At 46.2% G+C, this 20,351-nt stretch overlaps 1 protein-coding gene across 1 annotated transcript in view; it reads left to right on the top strand.

Annotated features, from left to right (window-relative positions):
- Positions 1 to 20,351, top strand: part of BRAF (B-Raf proto-oncogene, serine/threonine kinase) — a 1,688,602-nt gene that overhangs the window by 909,863 nt on the left and 758,388 nt on the right. Inside the window, exon 11 of the mRNA XM_030216338.1 lies at positions 11,313 to 11,489. Within this exon, the coding sequence (XP_030072198.1) occupies positions 11,313 to 11,489 (177 nt within the window). The remainder of the gene's footprint in view (positions 1 to 11,312; positions 11,490 to 20,351) is intronic.

Genomic DNA, 20,351 nt, shown 5'->3' with positions numbered 1-20,351 from the left:
CTCTGTAAATTGGTATTTCAGATCCCTCTCCCAAGCTTCCTGAAATGGGTATTTTTTATCCTCAGCCCCTTGGAGAAATCTGTATATAACCGATATGGGTTTTGGGACTCTCCCCAGTAATATCCACAGATTCTCTAAACTTTCCTTATCCCTGGGGTGTCCCCTCTTCCACCCCTCTTTATCCATAAAGTGTTTTAATTGCATATATGCAAATCTCTCTGCCTCTGGGATCCTATATCGGGCTGTCACCTCTTAAAAACTCATTATTCCACTCCCATGCAGCACGTCCCTAAATTTCACCACTCCCTTCTGCTCCCATCTTGCAAATGCTGCATTTTCCCTGCCCGCCCCGAACTTGGGTTCCCACCTTATGGATGCCATAGACGATGCTCCTTCTGTCCACCCCCACCATTTCCTTATTTTCCCCCACAATTCTAATAGGTGCAATAGATATGGACTCTTATCTCCCTGCTGCCCTTTCCCTATAGAATCCGTTGTCCACAGTAGTGATCTCAAGCTTCTTTGTGGCCAGTATGACTGTTCCACCTGTACCGCTGGTTTCTTTATCCCCCTTTCCCAATCTAAGATCATCCTCATTTGACCTCCCCAGTAATACCACTCCAGATTTGGGACTGCTCTCCCTCCCCTCCCCACTTCACCCCATAAAATTCTTTGCGCCAGTCGCGGTTTCTTGTTTTCCCATATAAATTTCATTAAGGAGCTTTGCAGCCTCCTAAGAAATGGCTTCGGTACCGCTACAGGCAGTGCTTGAAATAAGAACAATATGCGCGGGAGCACATTCATTTTAATCACCGCCATTCTCCCACACCAGGAGAGCCATTTATTTTTCCATCTCAACAAATCATTTCTAATCTGCTCCTGTAAACGACCGTAATTAAGTTGAAATACTCTGTTTAAGTTCCCCTGGTATCTGTATCCCCAAATACCTAAGTTTATGTGGTGTTCATTTAAATTTGTACCTCTCCCTCACCATTGACTCTTCCTCTTTATGCAGTGATATTCCCATGATCTCGCTTTTTTCCATGTTTATTTTCAACTCTGCATATCTACCATACTCTTCAAAGATCCCTTGAATCACCGATAGCTTCTCCCCCGGGTCCTTCACATACAGTAACATATCGTCCACACAGGGCCGTGCCTATTGTCTCTGGTGCCCCCCTGCAGACTATCAGTTGGCGCCCCCCCCCCCCCTCCGTCTAGCAGAGCAGGAACAGAAGGGAGCAGGCAAGTAAGCCGGACCTCAGGAAAAAAATAGCACTGTATGTATCCCTCATTGATAAGTCTGTGACTCTAAAGTTTAGCAATTTCATTAAAGCAAAATGTATTTTCATAACACTTCAAAGATTTCCAACTCAAAATAGGAATGCTAATTCAAAATGTGAGCAAAGTCCTCTTAGTTTCCAAAGATTCTTTTTCTAATCTCCTTTGCACCAAAGGATATAATTCAGATCAAACATTTGTCTCTGATCAACTATTTCAGATCAAATATTTATTTCAGATCAAATATTAAGGTTTCCTTGCTTACAGTCACTTAAATCTACCTAGCCTTTATATAGCTTATAGGATTTAAACACTCTTAAACTGAAATTCACCCTTTTCTATTCTTCATAAACTTCAAGTAATCCTGAAATATTCAGATCCTTTTTCACTAGAGAAACCTCAAACTTCAATCTCCACCAACCTCTTTTCATTCATATTTTCTCATTTACCACATAATCTGGCAGTCTTTTATAATTTCAGTCAACACACACAGGAACTCACAGCTGGAGGTCTCTCTTGGCCAAACCGACAGTCAGTTGCTGTCTCACTCTGTTCCCTTCCCCGCAGATTTCTAACAGAAGCTGATCATCCAATCAGAGAGCTCTATTTGAATGCAGATTAACATACAGACACTGTAATGAGAATTTTTAGTGAAAAACACTAGATAAACCCTTCGTTTTTGGACCAAACTTCACACTTTTGATCAGAGCCATGCCCTAACATTAAGGCTGTAAACACTTCCATCATTTTTTATTCATAAATATGCAAATGAGAACCTCCCAAAACGGACTAATTTGCATATGATTTAAACAAATCTGAGCATATGACAACCAAGTACAGACTCCCAGCACCTGAATTCTGCAATTAAATTTAATACAAATACTTTTAAAACTTATTTTTAGCACTTTTAAAATTTCAGGTTCTCTTTAATTTGAATGCTGGTCAAGCTCTGAAGCTCACCCTGAGTGAGGAGTTAGCCCCAAACCACAGCATATATAGCAATTTGGTTACATTCTTTAAAATAACTTGAAGAGCCTGCCTGCCTCAGTGAATACTGCTGTTGCTTTCCCTTCCAGGTTGCCATGAAAAGAAGGAGGGTAGGGGCGATCGCAAGTTCAGGTAAAAGATTTTGCAAGTGAGTGGAAGGCAGGGACCGCAGGGCAGCAGCGCCCCTCGAAGGCACGCGCCCCCCTGCCTTGCTTACCTGGCTTACTGCATTGGCACGGCCCTGCGTCCGCAAATAACGCTATACGGTGTTCTCTCTCTCCTCTCCTCATCCCTTTCAGCTCCGGATGCACTCGTATCTTTTCTGCTATCGGCTCTATGTATAAGGCAAACAAAAGTGGGGACAGCGGGCACGCTTGTCTAGTCCCCCTGCTTATTGGGAAAAAGGCAGAATAACCCCCATTGATATTCAAGCTGGCTCTCGGGCTCCTATATAAAGCTTCAATCCATAAACTAAAGTTTCCTCCCAGCCCCATCCTATCCAGCACCTCCCTCAAAACCCCCCAGTTTACCCTATCAAACATCTTTTCCGCGTCCATCGATAATATTGCCATTCCCCCTTCCGTTTTTTGAGCTTCCCATAACAAATGCAGCGTCCTCCTAATATTATCCCCCACTTGCCTCCCTGGGATAAATCCCGCTTGATCCATATGGATCAGTTTCGGTAACAGTCTATTCAGTCTATTTGCTAACACTTTAGCAATAATTTTAGCATCTACATTTATTAGTCTGATCTTTTCCCGGTTTGGGTATGACCACTACTCCCGCCTCCATCATGGAACCTGGAAGCTCCTCGCCCTCCAGGACTCCATTTCCCACCCTCATTAGCATAGGGCTTACCAGGCTCTCAAAATATTTATAGAATCGGGCTGTATAGCCATCTAGCCCTGGGGCCTTTCCATTGGGAAGGTTTTTAATAACCCTCTGTATTTCTCCTAGTCCTATAGGCTCCCCCATCCTTTTACTCTCCTCCCCGCTTAATTTACGCAGGGGGATCTGGTTTAAGTACCGAGCTATATCCTCCCGCTGTTCCCCTTCCGGTGCAGTGTACAATTCCTTATAGTACTTTAAGAATACTTCTTCAATGTCCTTATCGGTATACCTCCACCCTCCCTTCTCATCTCTTATTTTCTGTATTGTTGACTTGCCCCTCCTAGCCCTCAAACATCTGGCCAGCATTGCACTTGATTTGTTAGCAAATTCAAAGTACTGCTGGCGCATGCGCGTTCTCATATATTCAATCTCCTCCATCTGTGCCCGGTCCATCTCCCCCCTGATCTTTTTAAGTTCAGCCCATACCTTTGCTGAGGGATTTCTCTGGTGGGTCTTTTCTAATTTATTCATTCTCCTTCTCAACAACATCATCGCCTGCCCCCTCTCTCTTTTCTTCCTCGCCCCCCATTTGATCAGTACTCCCCTCACCACTACCTTCATTGCATCCCACAAGGTCCCATCCCTCACTTCCCCTGTATCATTGATTTTCCAATATTCCTGTATAGTGGCCTGCACCTCCTCCCTCACCTGCTCCTCCCCCAAAAGAGATTCATTCAATTTCCAGATCGTGTTTCTCTTCCCGTAGCCCCATCCCTGCAAGCTAAGCCATACAGGCGCATGATCAGAAATGTGTATAGATTCTATTTCTGCCTCTGTTATCATCTGTACCCCGTTGCGGTGCACCCACAACCCGTCTATTCTTGTATAGGAGTTAGCTGCATGGGAGTATAAGGTGTATCCCCGCTGTATGCCATGTATCAACCTCCAACTATCCGCCAATTCCAACTGTCGCAAGAATCTCTGAAGTGCCTTTCTTCCCGAGCTTGATTGATATCCTCCACCCCCCGAGTGGTCCAACCGTGCATCTGGGGCTATATTGAGATCCCCTCCCATTATCACCTGTCCCCTTATGAATCCTTGGATCTCGTCCCACAGATTCTGGAAAAACTCCCCATGTCCCGTGTTGGGGGCGTAGATGTTGATCAAAGTTATCTCCCTTCCCTGTATCCGGCCCCTTAAGGCCACACATCTCCCTGTTGTATCTTTAAATTCCTTTTCTATTGTTATCCCGCTTGTCTGTCCTATCAATATGGCCACTCCCCCTACCCTCCTCCCCCCTGTAGCTTGGTGCGTCACTACCTCTTTATACCTTTTTCCTCTGAGCAGGTAGCCATCCCTGGGTCTTAAGTGAGTCTCCTGTAGCATCACCACCTCCCATCGCAACCTGTTTAGTTCCTTCATTACCCTTGCTCTTTTCCCTGGGTTATTGAGCCCATTGACATTCCAGGATCCTAACCTCATTCCTTTCCCCATCCCTCTCCTCCCTCCAAAAATACCCCCCTGGTTCCCCTGTCTTTCCCTCCCTCCTTTCCCTTCTGATTCCCTCCCTCCCTCCCTTTCCTTTCTCCGGACCCTTCTTCGTCCGACAATTAGAAAGATCGCTCCGTTCTTACCCCCCCGGGCCCCCATACCCCCCCTCTCTTTTAACTCAATGGATAAATGTCTCACCAATCCCCCCCCCCCGAATCATCTCACCCCCAACCGTTTACCCCAAACATAGATCATATCATACATCTCCAGTCTGTCTTCTCTCTTTTTCCCTTAGAGTTTCAGGAGGCGCTTTTGTCAGATTTCTTCCCTCTGTTGGTCGCCATCTGCCATGCCGAATCTGCTCTTGGCTCCTCATTCTCCGGCAGCTGTTTTTCCCGCACTGGTAGTCCCTTACATCCCAGCATTCTCAGCGCCTCCCATGCTTCTGTAGGTGTCTTCACTTTTCGTGACTTTCCCTCAACTGTAAACCAAATTGCAAAGGGGAAGAGCCAGCGATATCTAATCCCATTGGTTCTCATGTAACTAGTCACTTCTCCCATTGCTCTTCGACGCTGCAGCGTTATTCCTGTCAAGTCCTGGTATATTCCTATTTTGTAATTTTTCCAGTGAATCACCTTCTGTTGCCTTGCCTTTGTCAAAATCCTTTCTTTAATAGGGAAATCCAAAAAGCAGGCTATGATATCTCTCGGGGCTGTTCCTCTTTGAGGGCCCACACTGCAGTGTACTCGTTGCAAACTAATGGTCCTTTGCCCTGCTTCACCCTCCGGGTTTAAGACGTATTGACACAGTTCCTGGATCACCGCCTCACAATTGCTGAAAATGTCCAGCTCTGGTATTCCTTTAAACCGCAAATTATTTCGGCGGGACCTATTTTCCAGGTCCTCCACCTGATCTTTTAACTGCTGGATCTCTATTGCTGATTTCTGGGACTCTACATGTTTCCTCCGAGCTTCAGCCTGTACTGTTTCCATATTCTCCTCTATTTCTTCCACCCGAATCCCCATGTCTTTAATCTCCGTCCTGATCTCTCTGAGTGTTCCCTGGATGTCCTTTCGGTATCCTTCCAGGTCTGCCTTCAGCTCCTTGAACCATCCCACCACATCAGCTTTGGTGATTTCTTCAGAATTCTCCCCCGTCTCTCTATGGATGTCATCTTCGGAGTCCGAGGGGATCGTAACCATTTTGTCTGCGTCCTGTGCAGGTCCTGCCACCTCCTGCTTCGCCTTCCCCGCCTGGTCTGCTCCGTACCTGAATTTATCCAAACTCTTTTTCGGTGGCATTCTTTATGTCTCTTTCAGCCAGGCATACGTTATTAAAACAGTCTCTGTACTCCTGATGGCTGTGCTCCTTGTGCTTCTTATCGCCCCTTGCGAGATAGGAACCTTTATACACCTCCGATGTCACCTGGAATATTGTCCCCTGCTTAATATTCTCCTGTTACCTAGAATCCAAAGTTAGTATCTCTACTTAAAGCAGTAACTCAACTGGTGTGTGTGTGTGTGGGGGGGGGGGGGGGGGGGGCTCTTCCCCCGGCAGCTTTAATTCCACTTTTCACTCCAGTTCTCCTTCTCCCCCAGTGCCCTGTGGGTCAGAACAGCGTTCTCCCCCCTTCTCCTCCTGCTCTCTTGCTCCACAGCTCGAGCCCTTCTCCTTCTGTTTTCTGCAGGGTTCCCCTGCTACTACTGTGGGCTTGCTCCACCGTGACGGGGAGGGGGGAGGGGCAGCGTATTTGGGGATCTTGCTCCCTTTCTCTCCCGCCTTCGCAGCTCCTGCCTTCACCCTACGTTAGGGCCACCGCAGGAATTCGCTATTGCTGCTCTCCGCCTACCTCCTTCTCAGTGTTCTCTCTCTGTGCGGCTCATCCCGGCAGCGGCCGCCATCTTGAAGCTCACCACGATGCAGTCACTCTTTCCTATCTCTCTGCTCCTTCGGAGCTTTTTAAAGATCGCCGTTCGCCGCCTCGCGTTCCCGCTGATTTCCATCTATGTTTTTCTCTCTGGGAGGTGGTCCCGCTTCCCCGGACCTGGGGGCCTCGGTCGGGGTCTCACGGAGCTCGGCTCACGGCGGCCATGTTGTTTTTCGGCTCCACCGGAAGTCCCTCAATCTAGGTCTTCTTTTAGAGAGATGTTGACTCCTTGAGAGTCAAACAGCTTTTGCCCACATGGCAGTTCATCCAGCAAGGCTGTTCATGGCAGTTCATCCACATGGCAGTTCATTTCCTTGCCCAGCAATGGGTCCTCCTGTTCTGTTTCAGCCATACACTGCACGTTCTGGTCACTAACAATATTTTCTGATTCTGTCAGGTCACTTACTGGTGGGTAGTCCTCAGTTTGGCACTGAGACCTTTAAGATAAAGACAGAGGTTTTGCCTTCTCTTTATCAAGGGTTGTTTACCCCTTCTTGTCCTCTGTATATTAGGGGTTTCTTAAGATTCCGTGTTTATCAGTTGTGTCTTTCTGATCCCACTGATAGATAGAAGCTATTTAGAACAGTGGTAACACCCTTTTTATATCTAATGGTCATGTGCTGCTCTTATTAGAGTCCTTACGTTCTGTCTGCAGACTTGTCCAGAAATGCCTAGCTCTGCCACGTATTATTATGTTTTTATACATGTAACTGTATGATAAATAGGTTTGCTAGGGGACAGGGAGAGGAGGCTACAGACAGAGATAAAGGTGGGGGTCTGGGGGGAGGGGTCCAGAGAGTGCGGGGTTTGCTTATCTGTAACTTGAATGTTTCTCAGGTGAACACTACTAAAAACAAAATAAAGCATTCACAGGGGGATGATCAGAAGCAAATGCTGGCGCTAGAGGCTGTTAGCGCCATACTAGCGCTGGCGTTTGCTAACGCCCCATGATCAGAGCCCTCGAGCGCTCTGAACGCAACTAGCATGCAAATGCATGCTAAACAGGGCTAAACATATTCATCCTCAATGATCAGCGGCCAGCACGCCAAAGATTGGGTCGCTGGCTGCAGCAAACCCTACGCCAGCTCCGAGCTGTCGTTAGGGTTTGCAGATCATTGGGGAGGAATGGTGAGCCCTGTCCAGCATGCATTTGCATGCTGGCAGGCCCCCGTTCCCCCCAAGAGCAAACCTGCCAGCGACAGGGGACTGGAGGTCAGGCAGACCTCCGGTCCCCCCGACGATCCCCTCCCCCCCAGGTTCAGGGAGGACTGGAGATCCGGTGGGTCTCCAGCCACCCCCTAACTCCCCCAGCAAAGGGTCCCTGGTGGCCTAGTGGGCGACCAACCAACCCCTCCCCCCAGCGACAGGGAGGGCTGGAGGTCCGCTGGACCTCCGGTCCCCCCCAATGATCCCCCCCCCCCAACGATCCTCCCCAACGATCCCCCCCAAGTTCAGGGAAGGCTGGAGATCTGGTGGGTATCCAGCCCCCCCTAGTCCCCCAGCAAGGGGACCACACCCCTACCTTGTGTGTTGGAGGAGGGAGGGTAGCCTGCCTCCCTTCTCTTCCTGTGATTCCGCAAAATGGCGGCGCCCAGCCCTCCCAGTGTATCCTGGAATACGCTGGTGTATAGCCCCACGGGTGGTGGTAACAGACCCTACTGATCTCACAGATCTCACACAGACAGTGTAAAAATGCAAATACCAGGCTACAGACCCTGATCTCACACAGACAGAGAATAGTTAGCTTTGCTGGACAAATAAAGGAAATAGCTCTGCTGTTCTTAATAAGCAGAAGATCCAGCTTAAAAAGCTGTCTGTTTCTGTGTCCTTTTTAAATTTATTAGTAGCATTTGTATCCCACATTTTCCCACCAAGTTGCAGGCTCAATGTGGCTTACATTTGCTGTAAAGACAGTTGCCATTTCCGGTTAGCAGAATTACAAATGGTGTTACATTAAGGTGCATACATACATGGTAACATACATGGTACATAGCATATATGGAACTAATCATGGTATATATATATATATATATACACCTTGTGCATACATACATAGTAAAGAAGGATACATTAAGGTGTTGCATGAAGGTTGCATTGGTTGTAACATACATTTGGTCATCGACTGTAGAGAGACCCTATTCGACATAGGTTTAAGGTGGTAGTGCTTGATCATTACTAGCAAGAAGGCTAATCAGTTCTTGTGATGAGATTTTGGTTTAGCATAGATCGTGTAAGTAAATTTGAAAAGCAAATGCCTACTTTCTTAGGGTTACCATATTTTGTTCTCTCAAAAAGAGGACACATGTCCCATCCCTGCCCTGCCCACACCCCACCCCTTTTGCATCCTCACCCCGCCCCCTGTCACATATTCCCCTCCCCCCGGGTCACATATTCCCCTCCCCTGCCCCATCACCTCCCCTCCCCTTACTTACTATCTACTTCCCTGGTGGTCTAGTGACCTCTTCGGGGCAGGAAAGAGCCCCCTCTTTCCTGCCCGGAGCTCTGTCCTTGCCCTGCATCCTGTTGCTGTGACGGTCTCGGGATTCAACATGGCCGCCGAGAGTTGAAGTCTTGCGAGGCCGCGTCAACTTTCAGCGGCCATTTTGAATCCCAAGACTGTCACAGCAACAGGATGCAGGGCAAGGCCAGCGCTCTGGGCAGGAAAGAGGGGGCTCTTTCTTGCCCCGAAGAGGTCACTAGACCACCAGGGCAGTAGATAGTACGTAAGGGAAGGGGAGGCTAGGATAGACCCGCCGCCTGCCCGCCCGCCTGTTTGTCCAGAAATCCGGACAAACGGGCGGACTGGCAAAACCCACCTGGACGCCTGAACATGTCCTCAAAAAGAGGACATGTCCGGGTAAATCCGGACATATGGTAACCCTATACTTTCTTTCCTGTGAGAAAAAAAGTGAACCCCCCCCCCCCCCAGCTTTAAAAATAAGCACAAGGTATTCTTTTGAAAGAAAAATATTATATAAAGAAGAAAAATGTTTATTTTCTTTCCTGAGGGAAAAAAAGATTAAGGTGTGCATGCACGACTAAATTCCACCAAGGCAGTAGGGGCCAATGTTGGGGTTTTTTTGACATCAGTTCCCATCACATGACCCCATCCAAGATGGCAGCTAGTAGTGGAAACAGGAAGTGATGTGATGCATACAGTACTGGCTGCCATCTCGAGAAGGATGTGACTATGACATCACTTCCTGTGACATCACCAAAGGATGGGGTTCAGGTTTGGGATTATGCAAAAGAGGGTGGTGTCTAGGGCAGGGCTATGCAAATAAGACACAGCAAGGGGCATGGCTATGCAAATGGGGTGGGGCTTAGGCAGGGTCGATATTGTATCTGGTGATATCATCCAAGTGGGTGTGGCTTGGGCATGGCTTGGGTGGTGATATCAAAGGGGTGGGAAGTGGGTTGTGGGTTAGGCATGTCCTCACTTCTGATTAGCTGAAAACGTGGAAGTAGGATTGTCACCGGTCAAAATCAATTAAATTTGACAAATGCCAGTGAGGAACATTACTATGGGGGTTAACGTTATGGACCCTTTTTGTGCAGGGAAATGACCTAAGGATAGCAATAGAGTGGTGATATGTCATCTTAGGGATTCTATAAACAGGTTAGATGCAGATTTTAATAGAAAACTAGAGCCGGAATCCAGTATACAGTTAGAAGATAAATATTTCAATAGAAAAGATTTCACCACAGAGAATGAAGGGGGAGAGAATGATGACCAATATCTATCACTTTTGATACCAGTGAGTTATGTATCAGTTTGGTCATGAATATCATAGGGTCTTCTTTAAACATTATAACATTATCTCTAATTTTTATGATTTTCTGCTCAAAATACGTAGCTAATTGGGTAGCAGATGGAGCAGATTCACTGGAGGTGGTAATAGCCTGGGTATCTAAGAGGGTGTTGACTATATTGAAAATATCATATCCCTAGTAGCGTTGGGTGGTTACTTTTCACAGCTCAGACCGTACACTTGGATCTTCCAACAGAATTGAGGTGAACTGTTTGTGTGGCAGATAATACCGAGATAACAAAAATCATCTTTCACAGATTTGTGAATGCTATTATCCCTAAGTTCAGTCTTTTAATTCTTAAATCAGGGTGACAAGTTGCACAACATCCAAAACTTTAATTACAGTTACTTAATACAATTTTATGCAGTGATATAGATATATCACTGCATAAAATTGCATAAAGCTGTTTACTCTGAATCACAGATTTGCAGCTACATTTCTAAAAGTGATAATTGGGGAGCTGATGTTGCTTAACATATCAGTTATTTGAAAGAAAAAAATTACTTTAATATAATAGCAGTGGAGTAGGAAGGGGGGGCGGTCCGCCCCGGGTGCACGCGCTGGGGGGGGGGGGTGTCGGCTCGCTGGTTCTCTGCTCTTTCTGCCCCGGAACAGGTTACTTCCTGTTCCGGGGCAGAGAAAGCAGGGAAGCAGCAGAGCCGACGCAGCTCCCAGTGACGTGCACTGGGGGCGGATCGGCCCTCCCACCTGCCCCCCGCTGCAAGGTAGGGTGCATTTCGGGGGGGGGGCGCTCCGGAGGGGGGGGGCGCTCCGGAGGGGGGGGGGGCGCCGTGCCCTGCACCTGGGGGGGGGGGGTGCGCAGCGGCGACCCGCCCCGGGTGTCAGGCACCCTCGCTACGGCACTGTATAATAGGCAGAAAGAAAAGGGAAAATCAAGATTATTTACTCTTCACCCAAACTGAAGAAGTGTTCTCTGATCCTATATATATCACCCATTTCATTCTCTTGTTCTATTCTATAGGAAAACACGGCATGTAAACATTCTGCTGTTCATGGGCTACTCTACAAAACCACAGCTGGCTATAGTCACACAGTGGTGTGAGGGTTCCAGCTTATATCATCATCTACACATCATAGAAACTAAATTTGAAATGATCAAGCTCATCGATATTGCACGACAAACAGCACAGGGCATGGAGTAAGTATTACACTATAAAGAATATGGACTAGGGAATAGATATCTATAAAGAATATGGACTATGGAATAGATATTGAAACATATTGTCTAATTAATTTCATGCTGTGTCTTCTGTAATATAAATGAAAATGGACATATAGCATGTGATTAATCTTACATAAGTAGTGAATCTCACCTGCATTTGTCAAAATTAATTGATTTTGACAGATGACATACTTCTGGGTTTTCAGGCAATCAGAAGCAAGGTAACATCCAAGCTATGCCCACACCCTGCTCCCTTGATGTCACCACCCAAGCCACGCTCACTCTCCACCTCCTTTGATGATGTCACCAGATATGGGATAAGATGTCTACCCCAACCAAGCCCTGCCCCTTTTACATAGTCACACCCTTACCCTGCCTTACTTGCATAGCCTTGCCCCAAACCCCACCCCTTTTGTATAGCCCCACCCCTTTGGTGATGTCACATCCCTTTTCCAGATGATGGTCACTACTGTGTACATCGCATTACTTCCTGGTTCCACTACTAGCCGCCATCTTGGATGGGGTCACATGATGGGAAGTGACATCGAAAAACCCAAACACCACCCCTTACAGCCTCGGAGGAATGTGTGCAGCTTAACTTTTTTTCTCACAGGAAAAAAAGAAAAATAGGCATTTCTTTTCTTTTTTCTTTTAAAAGGATAGATTGTGCTTAAGAACAACAGACTGACTGCTGAATGATAGCCGTTTTAGGCTTAAAAAAAAAGAATTGACCCCTCCTCCTTCTTCTCCTCTATACTTTAAATGGCACATACAGACAAAAAGCTAAGCTGTTTTAAGATTAATTTACACAAAGAACCAGAGTACTATGAAATTCCTAATAAACAGAGGACAAGAAGGGGTAAACAGCCTTTGTTGGAGAGGGTGACACCCCAGTCTTTAAGATAAAAGTCTCGACACTGAGGCCGATGGCTACCCACTGGTAATCGACCTGACAGAATCACAAAACATTGTTAATGACCAGAACGTGCATTGTGCGGCTGAAATGTAACAGGAGGACTCGTTGCTGGGGCCAGGAAATGACAGAGTCCTTGCTGGATGAACTGTCATGTGGACAAAAGCTGTTTATCTCTCATGAAGTCAACGTCTCACTAACAGAAGACCTAGATTGCGAACAGTATATAACTGTGACCAAAAATGCTTCGGATTTGGCAGAAGACACGTTTGGAGATGCCATCGATGACACAGAAATATATCAAGTGGCTGAGGATACTGATCTCATGGATCTTCTAAACCCGACAGTTTCACAGGTATACATGTAGTTTTTTTTCCTTTTTTGACATAATATGGTTTGGGGTATACCTTTGTGAATCTTGTTTCTTGATCTGCTTTTAACAGACTGTCCATATTCTGTTGTAGTTGAATGACGAAGGTTATAGAGACGCTGTGGAGCCACAGCCAGTGAATGTCACGTGTGTGTGTTGCTTGTGCTGCTATCAAGACGCCAGCAAAAATGTGCAAGGTATACAGAGACTTTGCAAATGGGCCTCTAGACCCGAGGACAGGGCTGGTCTTAGGTAGGGGTGACCGGTACGACCGCACAGAGCCTCGCATTCAAAGGGGCCCTGCGGCGTGCCTCAACTCCGCCTCCTCCCATCTCGCTCCGGGTGCTCTCCGCTCTGAGTCCCAGCCAGTGAGTGAGCTAGACCTCTCCCGCAGCTGCTGCTGGCTATCACCTCACTTGCTGCGCATATGCAGTTCTAACTTCTGCAGCTCCCCTCCAGCGCCATACACAGCTGGTCTCCTGGCTGGCCATGACGTCACCTCACCTGACCGCTGACCCTGGCCGTGAATGGTCGCAGTTGCTCCTCGTCCTGATGCTTGGCCCGCCCACCTGGTCTGCTGTGTGCCTCTCCTCTGCCGTCACTTCTGTGTGATGTAGCGCATGGCCCACCCACCCCCGCGACGCAATGTAACTTCCTTCCTCAAGGGTGTGCCACGCAGCAGAAAGTTCCAGCCTGAGTTGGAGGCGGTCCCAGAGAGTAAAGAGTTGGTTGGTAATGTATGTATTTACTCAGTGAAGTCTATGCTGGTTTTTTTATATTATTATGTTTATTATTACAGTTGTTCACTTACCCTCCCTTCCCTCCCCCCTTTTCCCTCATCCTCTTTTCCCTCATTTCCCTTTTTCCCTCTTCCATTTTTCCCTTATTTTCCTCTTTCCCCCTCCACCCATTTCCTCTCTCCATTCCCACCATTTTATGTTCATACCCTTGTAACTCTACCAGTAGGCAGGGTGGCAGGAAGGAGAAGAGGGCAGGGGAGAGGAGGGGAGAATCGCAGGACATGGAGGGGAGAATCGATGGACATGGATGGAATGGGAGGGCAGGGCAGAGGAGAATTGCTGGACATGGATGGGATGGGAGGGCAGGGCAGAGGAGAATCGCTGGAGGCTGGACATGGATGGGATGGGAGGGCAGGGCAAAGCAGAGGAGAATCGCTGTTCATGGATGGGATGGGAGGGGTGGGGAGAATCGCAGAACACGGATGGGAAGGCAGGGCAGAGGAGAATCGCTGGACACGGATGGGAGGGGAGGGCAGGGCAGAGGTGAATCACTGGACTGGACATGGATTGGATGGGAGGAGAAGGAAGGGCAGGGCAGAGGAGAATCGCTGGACACGGATGGGAGGGGGAGAATCACTGGACATGGAGGGGAGGGCAGGGGAGAGAGGAGAAATCGCTTAGACGACGAGAGCCTTCCTAGGGCCCGTTTCATTTTTCACGAAACGGGCTTTGTTGCTTGTATGATATATTTTAAAACAATTTTAATACCTTGGTGTTCTATATGTTTTTATATTCATGATAGCATTGTGCTTATTTCAATCAGTTTTTCTGTACAAGTTTTGCTTCATTTGTCTTTATTTGAAATTTCATAAATATTTTTCTAAAAATTGAATAATCTTATCAATGGGGTGGAGCTAGGGTGGGTGCAGGGCTAGGGTGGGGTGGAGCTAGGTGGGGTGGGGATAGGGTGGGGGTGGGGCCCTATCAAATTGGTCTGCACAGGGCCCCGCACTTGCTAAGACTGGCCCTGCCCGAGGATGTCCGAGACATGAGATGGTGGCATTGTGTCGGTCTTATTAAGCAACTGAGGATCCATGCTTTTTACCAGAAAAGCATCTTCAATTCACTCGTATGAATAGCGGTTTACTGCATTGTACATCACTGTTGGTCCAAGGCTGTGGCAAAAGACTGTCTTGCTTTGGATAGGTGGATGCTGAGCCAACATGCATGCCTGAGATGGCACCCTAGACCAAACAGGCGCTAAGCAATACCACGGGCCACAAAGCCCTGCACACTCAGGACAATCAACAAGCACCACCAGAAAAGGGAGATAGACCAGTCAGGCGGGCTGCAAGGCCGATACAGAACCCACTCGTACAGAGTCCAAGCGTACGGGCCTTACGACCAAACTGGAACCGAATCATACACTAGGGAAGGGAAAAGAACAACGAGGAGTCCCCAAAGGGACTGGAGCTCAAGCAACGCACACAGCATCAGCCAGACACAAATGGAAGGGTGACAGACAAAACTGGCGGATACAGCCTACGACCAGAGGGAGAGATTACAAACAAAGGCTACACCAAAACTCAGGTAGCGGAGGGCAAAGCCCACAGGGAAAAAGGGAAAACCGGGGACAGAATGGGATGCTATAGACATGGAATCTACAAGAGCGAAGCTCCACAGAAATAGCTAAACAGGGAAAAACAGACTGAATGAAAAGGCTGCTTTCAAATAAAGACAGGAAAGAAGCAGGCACACAAGAGAACAGAAAGGGATAAGGCAGACACCAGAGGAAGGCTGCCTAATAGAAAAAGGACTCACAGAAGGCAAATATCAAGGTCTACACATAAAGGGTTAACACTGAGTAAAGGGAAACTTAAACAAAGTAGGAACGAGCTTACCACAGACAGAAAGGCTGCCTAACAGAGGCAGGACTCACAGAAGGCAAATATCAAGCTCTGCACATAAAGGGTTAACACTGAGTAAATGGAAACTTAAACAAACAAAGTAGGAACGAGCTTAGCACGGACAGAAAGGCTGCCTAACAAAGGCAGGGAGAAACGAGGCTGGAGACAGACCCAGCTGTACTGCGGAGAAGCAATCAAGGACACGCTGGTTACAACCAGCACACACACACACATACACACACACTCACACAAACACACATCACAAACAAAAGGAGAGTAAGCAAAACTCCAAATACACACTGTGCCAGAAGCACAGACAGAGTAAGAGAACCAGAGCTCAGCTGACAGGAATTAACGCTAGAGCGTCCACAGTAGGGAGAGGTATGTTTAAATAAGGTCTGACTTCTGACGTCTGTTGCTTCAGATGTCAGCTCAATCCCTGATAGGCTAATCAGAAGCGAGTCCAAGACATTCCCCTGCCTGTCTCAGTAGAATCATAACGGCAGAAACTATGAGCGCTTTGTGAGAGACTCTTTTTGGAGCGTATTCTAGGCGTCATTTTGATAGCTGGGTATAAAATGGAAATACTGATGTTTTTTAATGAAACTGTTAACACGGTAATGGACCTCATCGAAAGTATAAAATCAGCACCAAATCCTATTAAAAAGTTAGATAGCTTGGCCAACAGTTTGAAGGACCGGGATTATATAAATTAATATACTGTATTGAACTCGGAAAAAAATCTTGATTCCTTTTACAAAAGCGTGTAGTAGTTCTCAATATGTTTGTATCCGGAGCAGACTTTGGGGCATGCTTATAACCATTATATTATACTTGAAAGAAAACATGATTACTTTTACAAAAAAGTGTGTAGTTCTCAATATGTTTGTTCTGTTTCAGACTTTGAGACATGTTGAACAGAGACAATGCGTACAAGTGTAGATCATGGCCTGCGTAGGCTACTGTCATTAAATAAAAACATATTTATTTATTTATTGCACTTGTATCCCACATTTTTCCACCTATTTGCAGGCTCCATGTGGCTTACAAAGACCTGTTATGACATCGTCATATCAGGGTAAAGAATACAATTGGTGTTACAGAGAAGTCAAGGAAAACAGGAGGATTTGGTCAATCCGTTATAGATAGATACATTCTGAGCAAGGTGGTCAGGCAATTATAGAAGATACATTTTGAATAAAGGTGGATAGGTAATGTGTTATAGTTGATTAGGGGTTTTCGTGGTAGGCCTTGTTAAAGAAATAGGTTTTCAGAGATTTGCGGAAGTTAGTTAATGCTTTGATCGTTTTCAAATGAGTTGGAAGTGCATTCCACAGCTTTGTACTTATATAGGAAAAGCTGGTTGCGTGTATTGTTTTGTATTTCACTCCTTTACAGCTGGGGAAATGTAGGTTAAGAAAGGTGCGGGAAGATTTTTTAGCATTTCTGGGTGGGAGGTCCACAAGTTCTAGCATGTAGGTCGGGGCATCTCCGTAAATAATTTTGTGAACGATCGTGCAGATCTTGAATGCAGTATGTTCTTTGAGTGGGAGCCAGTGCAAATCTCTGCTTAAAGCCCACCTCTTCAGTGTCGCTTTTGGCAACTAACCTCTACACCTCTACCCAGGAAAGCTAGACTGCCCCAACTTGACATTTCGTTCTTTAGATTGTAAGCTCCTTTGAGCAGGGACCGTCCTTCTTGGTTTGCTTTGTACAGCGCTGCGTAACTCTAGTAGCGCTCTAGAAATGTTAAGTAGTAGTAGTAGTAGAGTGGGAGCCAGTGCAATTTCATTCTTAGAGGTTTCGCACTTTCATATCTAATATAATAAAACGCACCGTGAACGTTCTGAAGACAACGTTCTGAAGTCACTCAAACACTCCCTGTAGGGTTCGTGGATTCATGGTGTGAAGCCAGCCAGCCGTCTCTGCCCCGCCCTCGCGTCAAACGTCATGACGTCGAGGGCAAACGTCATGATGTCGAGGGCGGAAAAAAAAAAAAACAAAGCGCAGCGTCAGGGAAGGAGGTGTCTCTAGCTTTCCCTTCACTGTGTTCCGCCTTCTTCTGACGTCATCCTTGACGTCAGAAGAAGGCGGAACACAGCGAAGAGAAGGCTAGACGTCGGGAGCGCCGCCTCCTTCCCTGACGCTGCGCTGCCAGAACCGCCACCGAGGTAAATTTAAAAGAAAAAAAAAAAAAAGGGATGTTGGGGGAAGAGAAGAGGGTGGGCAGTAAAGTTGAACAATGGGAGCGGGAGGGCAGGGGAGAAACGACAGCATGGATGCGAAGGGGGGGCATGGATGCGAAGGGGGGGGAGAAGAGGGCGGGCCAGGCTGGGACATGGGAGAGAGAGGAGCATGGATGCGAGGGGGGTCATGGAAGGGAGAGAGGGGAATTGCTGGAAAAGGATGAATGGAGGGGGCAGGGGACAGAGGAGCATGGATGGGCATGGATTGGGATGGCAGGGCTCAGGGAGAGAGGGGAATTGCTGGAAAGGGATGAATGGAGGGGGCAGGGGACAGAGGAGCATGGATGGGCATGGATTGGGAGGGCAGGGCTCAGGGAGAGAGGGGAATTGCTGGATAGGGATGAATGGAGGGGACAGATGGGCATGGATGGATATGGATTGCAGGGCAGGGCTCAGGGAGAGAGGGGAATTGCTGGATAGGGATGAATGGAGGGGGCAGGTGACAGAGGAGCATGGATGGGCATGGATTGGGAGAGAGGGGAATTGCTGGATATGGATGAATGGAGGGGACAGATGGGCATGGATGGATATGGATTGCAGGGCAGGGCTCAGGGAGAGAAGGGAATTGCTGGATAGGGATGAATGGAGGGGGCAGGTGACAGAGGAGCATGGATGGGCATGGATTGGGAGGGCAGGGCTCAGGGAGAGAGGGGAATTGCTGGAAAAGGATGAATGGAGGGGGCAGGGGACAGATGGGCATGGATTGGGAAGGCAAGGCTCACACTCTCTCTCTCATATACTATGTCTTTCTGACTCTCACTCTCACACACTCTGTCTCACACTGTATCACATTCACTCTCTATGTGCCACACAGTCACTCACACACTCGCTTGGTCTCATACACTCACTCTCACAGAGAATCTGTGTCTCACACACACTCTCTCTCTCGCACACACACACACACTCTCTCTCACACTGTGTCTCACATACACAATTGCACACACTCATTCTCACACACACACTCTCTCACAAACACACTCACACCCAGACTCACTCTCTCTCTCACACACACACACTCACACTTTCACTCTGACTCTCACACAGTCACTCTCACATACATTCTCCCAAACATACACACTCCGAGGAAAACATTGCTAGCGCCCGTTTCATTTGTGTCAGAAACGGGCCTTTTTTTACTAGTTTTATTCATAAAACTAATGAAGTGTTTTCTTATGAAACTGTTTAAAAAAGGTTCAGGACCTTTTGTTCTTTCACCAATGTCAGCACATGTAATTGTAATTGACCTTTCGGATGGTGGCCCAAAAATATATGGGTGGCTGTCACAGAGGAGTAGGCCTCTTCTCCTTTATCCAATCGTATTCCTTATAGGCGTGTTTATCCTGAAACACCCCCCCAACTGGGTAGGCTACTACTACTACTACTACTACTTAGCATTTCTATAGCGCTGCCAGGGTTACGCAGCGCTGTACAAGTTTAGACAAGGGGAAGGACAGTCCCAAGCAGGGAGTAGAAAAAGAGGGCTCTTCCAAGAAACCGGAGAAGACGTATATTGAGAATCAAACCTTTATTCCAAGAAAAACACTGACACACTTGACTCCGACTCCACACAGCTGTGTTTCGGTGCTGAAATGCGCCTTTATCAGGAGTCTATAAAATGAAATGTACTATTAAAAATATTTAAACAAAACACATATACACAAAAATGCCATGTATAAAAAATCATCAAATATATAAAAACATCTGTACATCAAAATATGAAATATATAAAATCTTATATTAATTTGATTAAAATATACAAAATAATATATGTTTCAGACACACATAGATATTTTTTAAATTATATATATATATATATATATACTGACTTAAGAAATCATAAACACTCTAAAATAAGATTCACATGAAGGTGTTGTATACAGTTTAAAACATCTACAATCACAATTATAAACTTGTTCTAATATATAGCAGAAACCAAGATTGACAAATGACATATTTCCAGACCGCTAAATGGCGGCCATCTTGCTTACATACATTAATATGTGAGTATGAATATAAACATATAAGTATGTATTTAAAAAAATATATAATTATTAATTTATGACTTTTTTAATCTAAAAATTCTTCTAAAATATATAATATATGAGATTGAGAACAGAAAATAATGATAATATCTAGATAAATACATCAATTAGTAAGAAATAGACCTACTGACCTTATAAAGTACAGCTGATTGTGTATGTTCAGTTATCTGTTATATGCTGATGTTATATCAGATATGGCTATCGTCCTATAAATGATGACAAATAGTCATTTATTTATATAAAAAAACATGAATGCTCTAAACTAAACGGACAGTGAGCAAAGGACCTCATAAATGTATAAATTTATGTCTGTACATCCTACCCGAGCAAAGTAATATAGAGAAGTACAGGAGGTGGGTAGTATATGTAGATTTACATTATTATGACGGTAAATGATCCACAAAAACACTCTGTGTATATATTTATTATATATATACTCTTCAAAATATGAAACCAGGATAGTTCTAATGGTAAAAAAATAGAGAGAAAAAAATATAAAATCTAAGAGTCCTACACCTAAACTGCAAAATGATATTGCATCTTTGGTAGAGTTTGCATCTAAGGCTGGTTATATTACTTCAAAAGAAGCCAATTTTCTCAATATTGCAGATCCAACTATC

This window comes from Microcaecilia unicolor, chromosome 10 (assembly GCF_901765095.1).
Source record: "Microcaecilia unicolor chromosome 10, aMicUni1.1, whole genome shotgun sequence".
NCBI classification, from domain to species: domain Eukaryota; kingdom Metazoa; phylum Chordata; class Amphibia; order Gymnophiona; family Siphonopidae; genus Microcaecilia; species Microcaecilia unicolor.
This window is presented reverse-complemented; position numbering and strand designations above follow the sequence as displayed.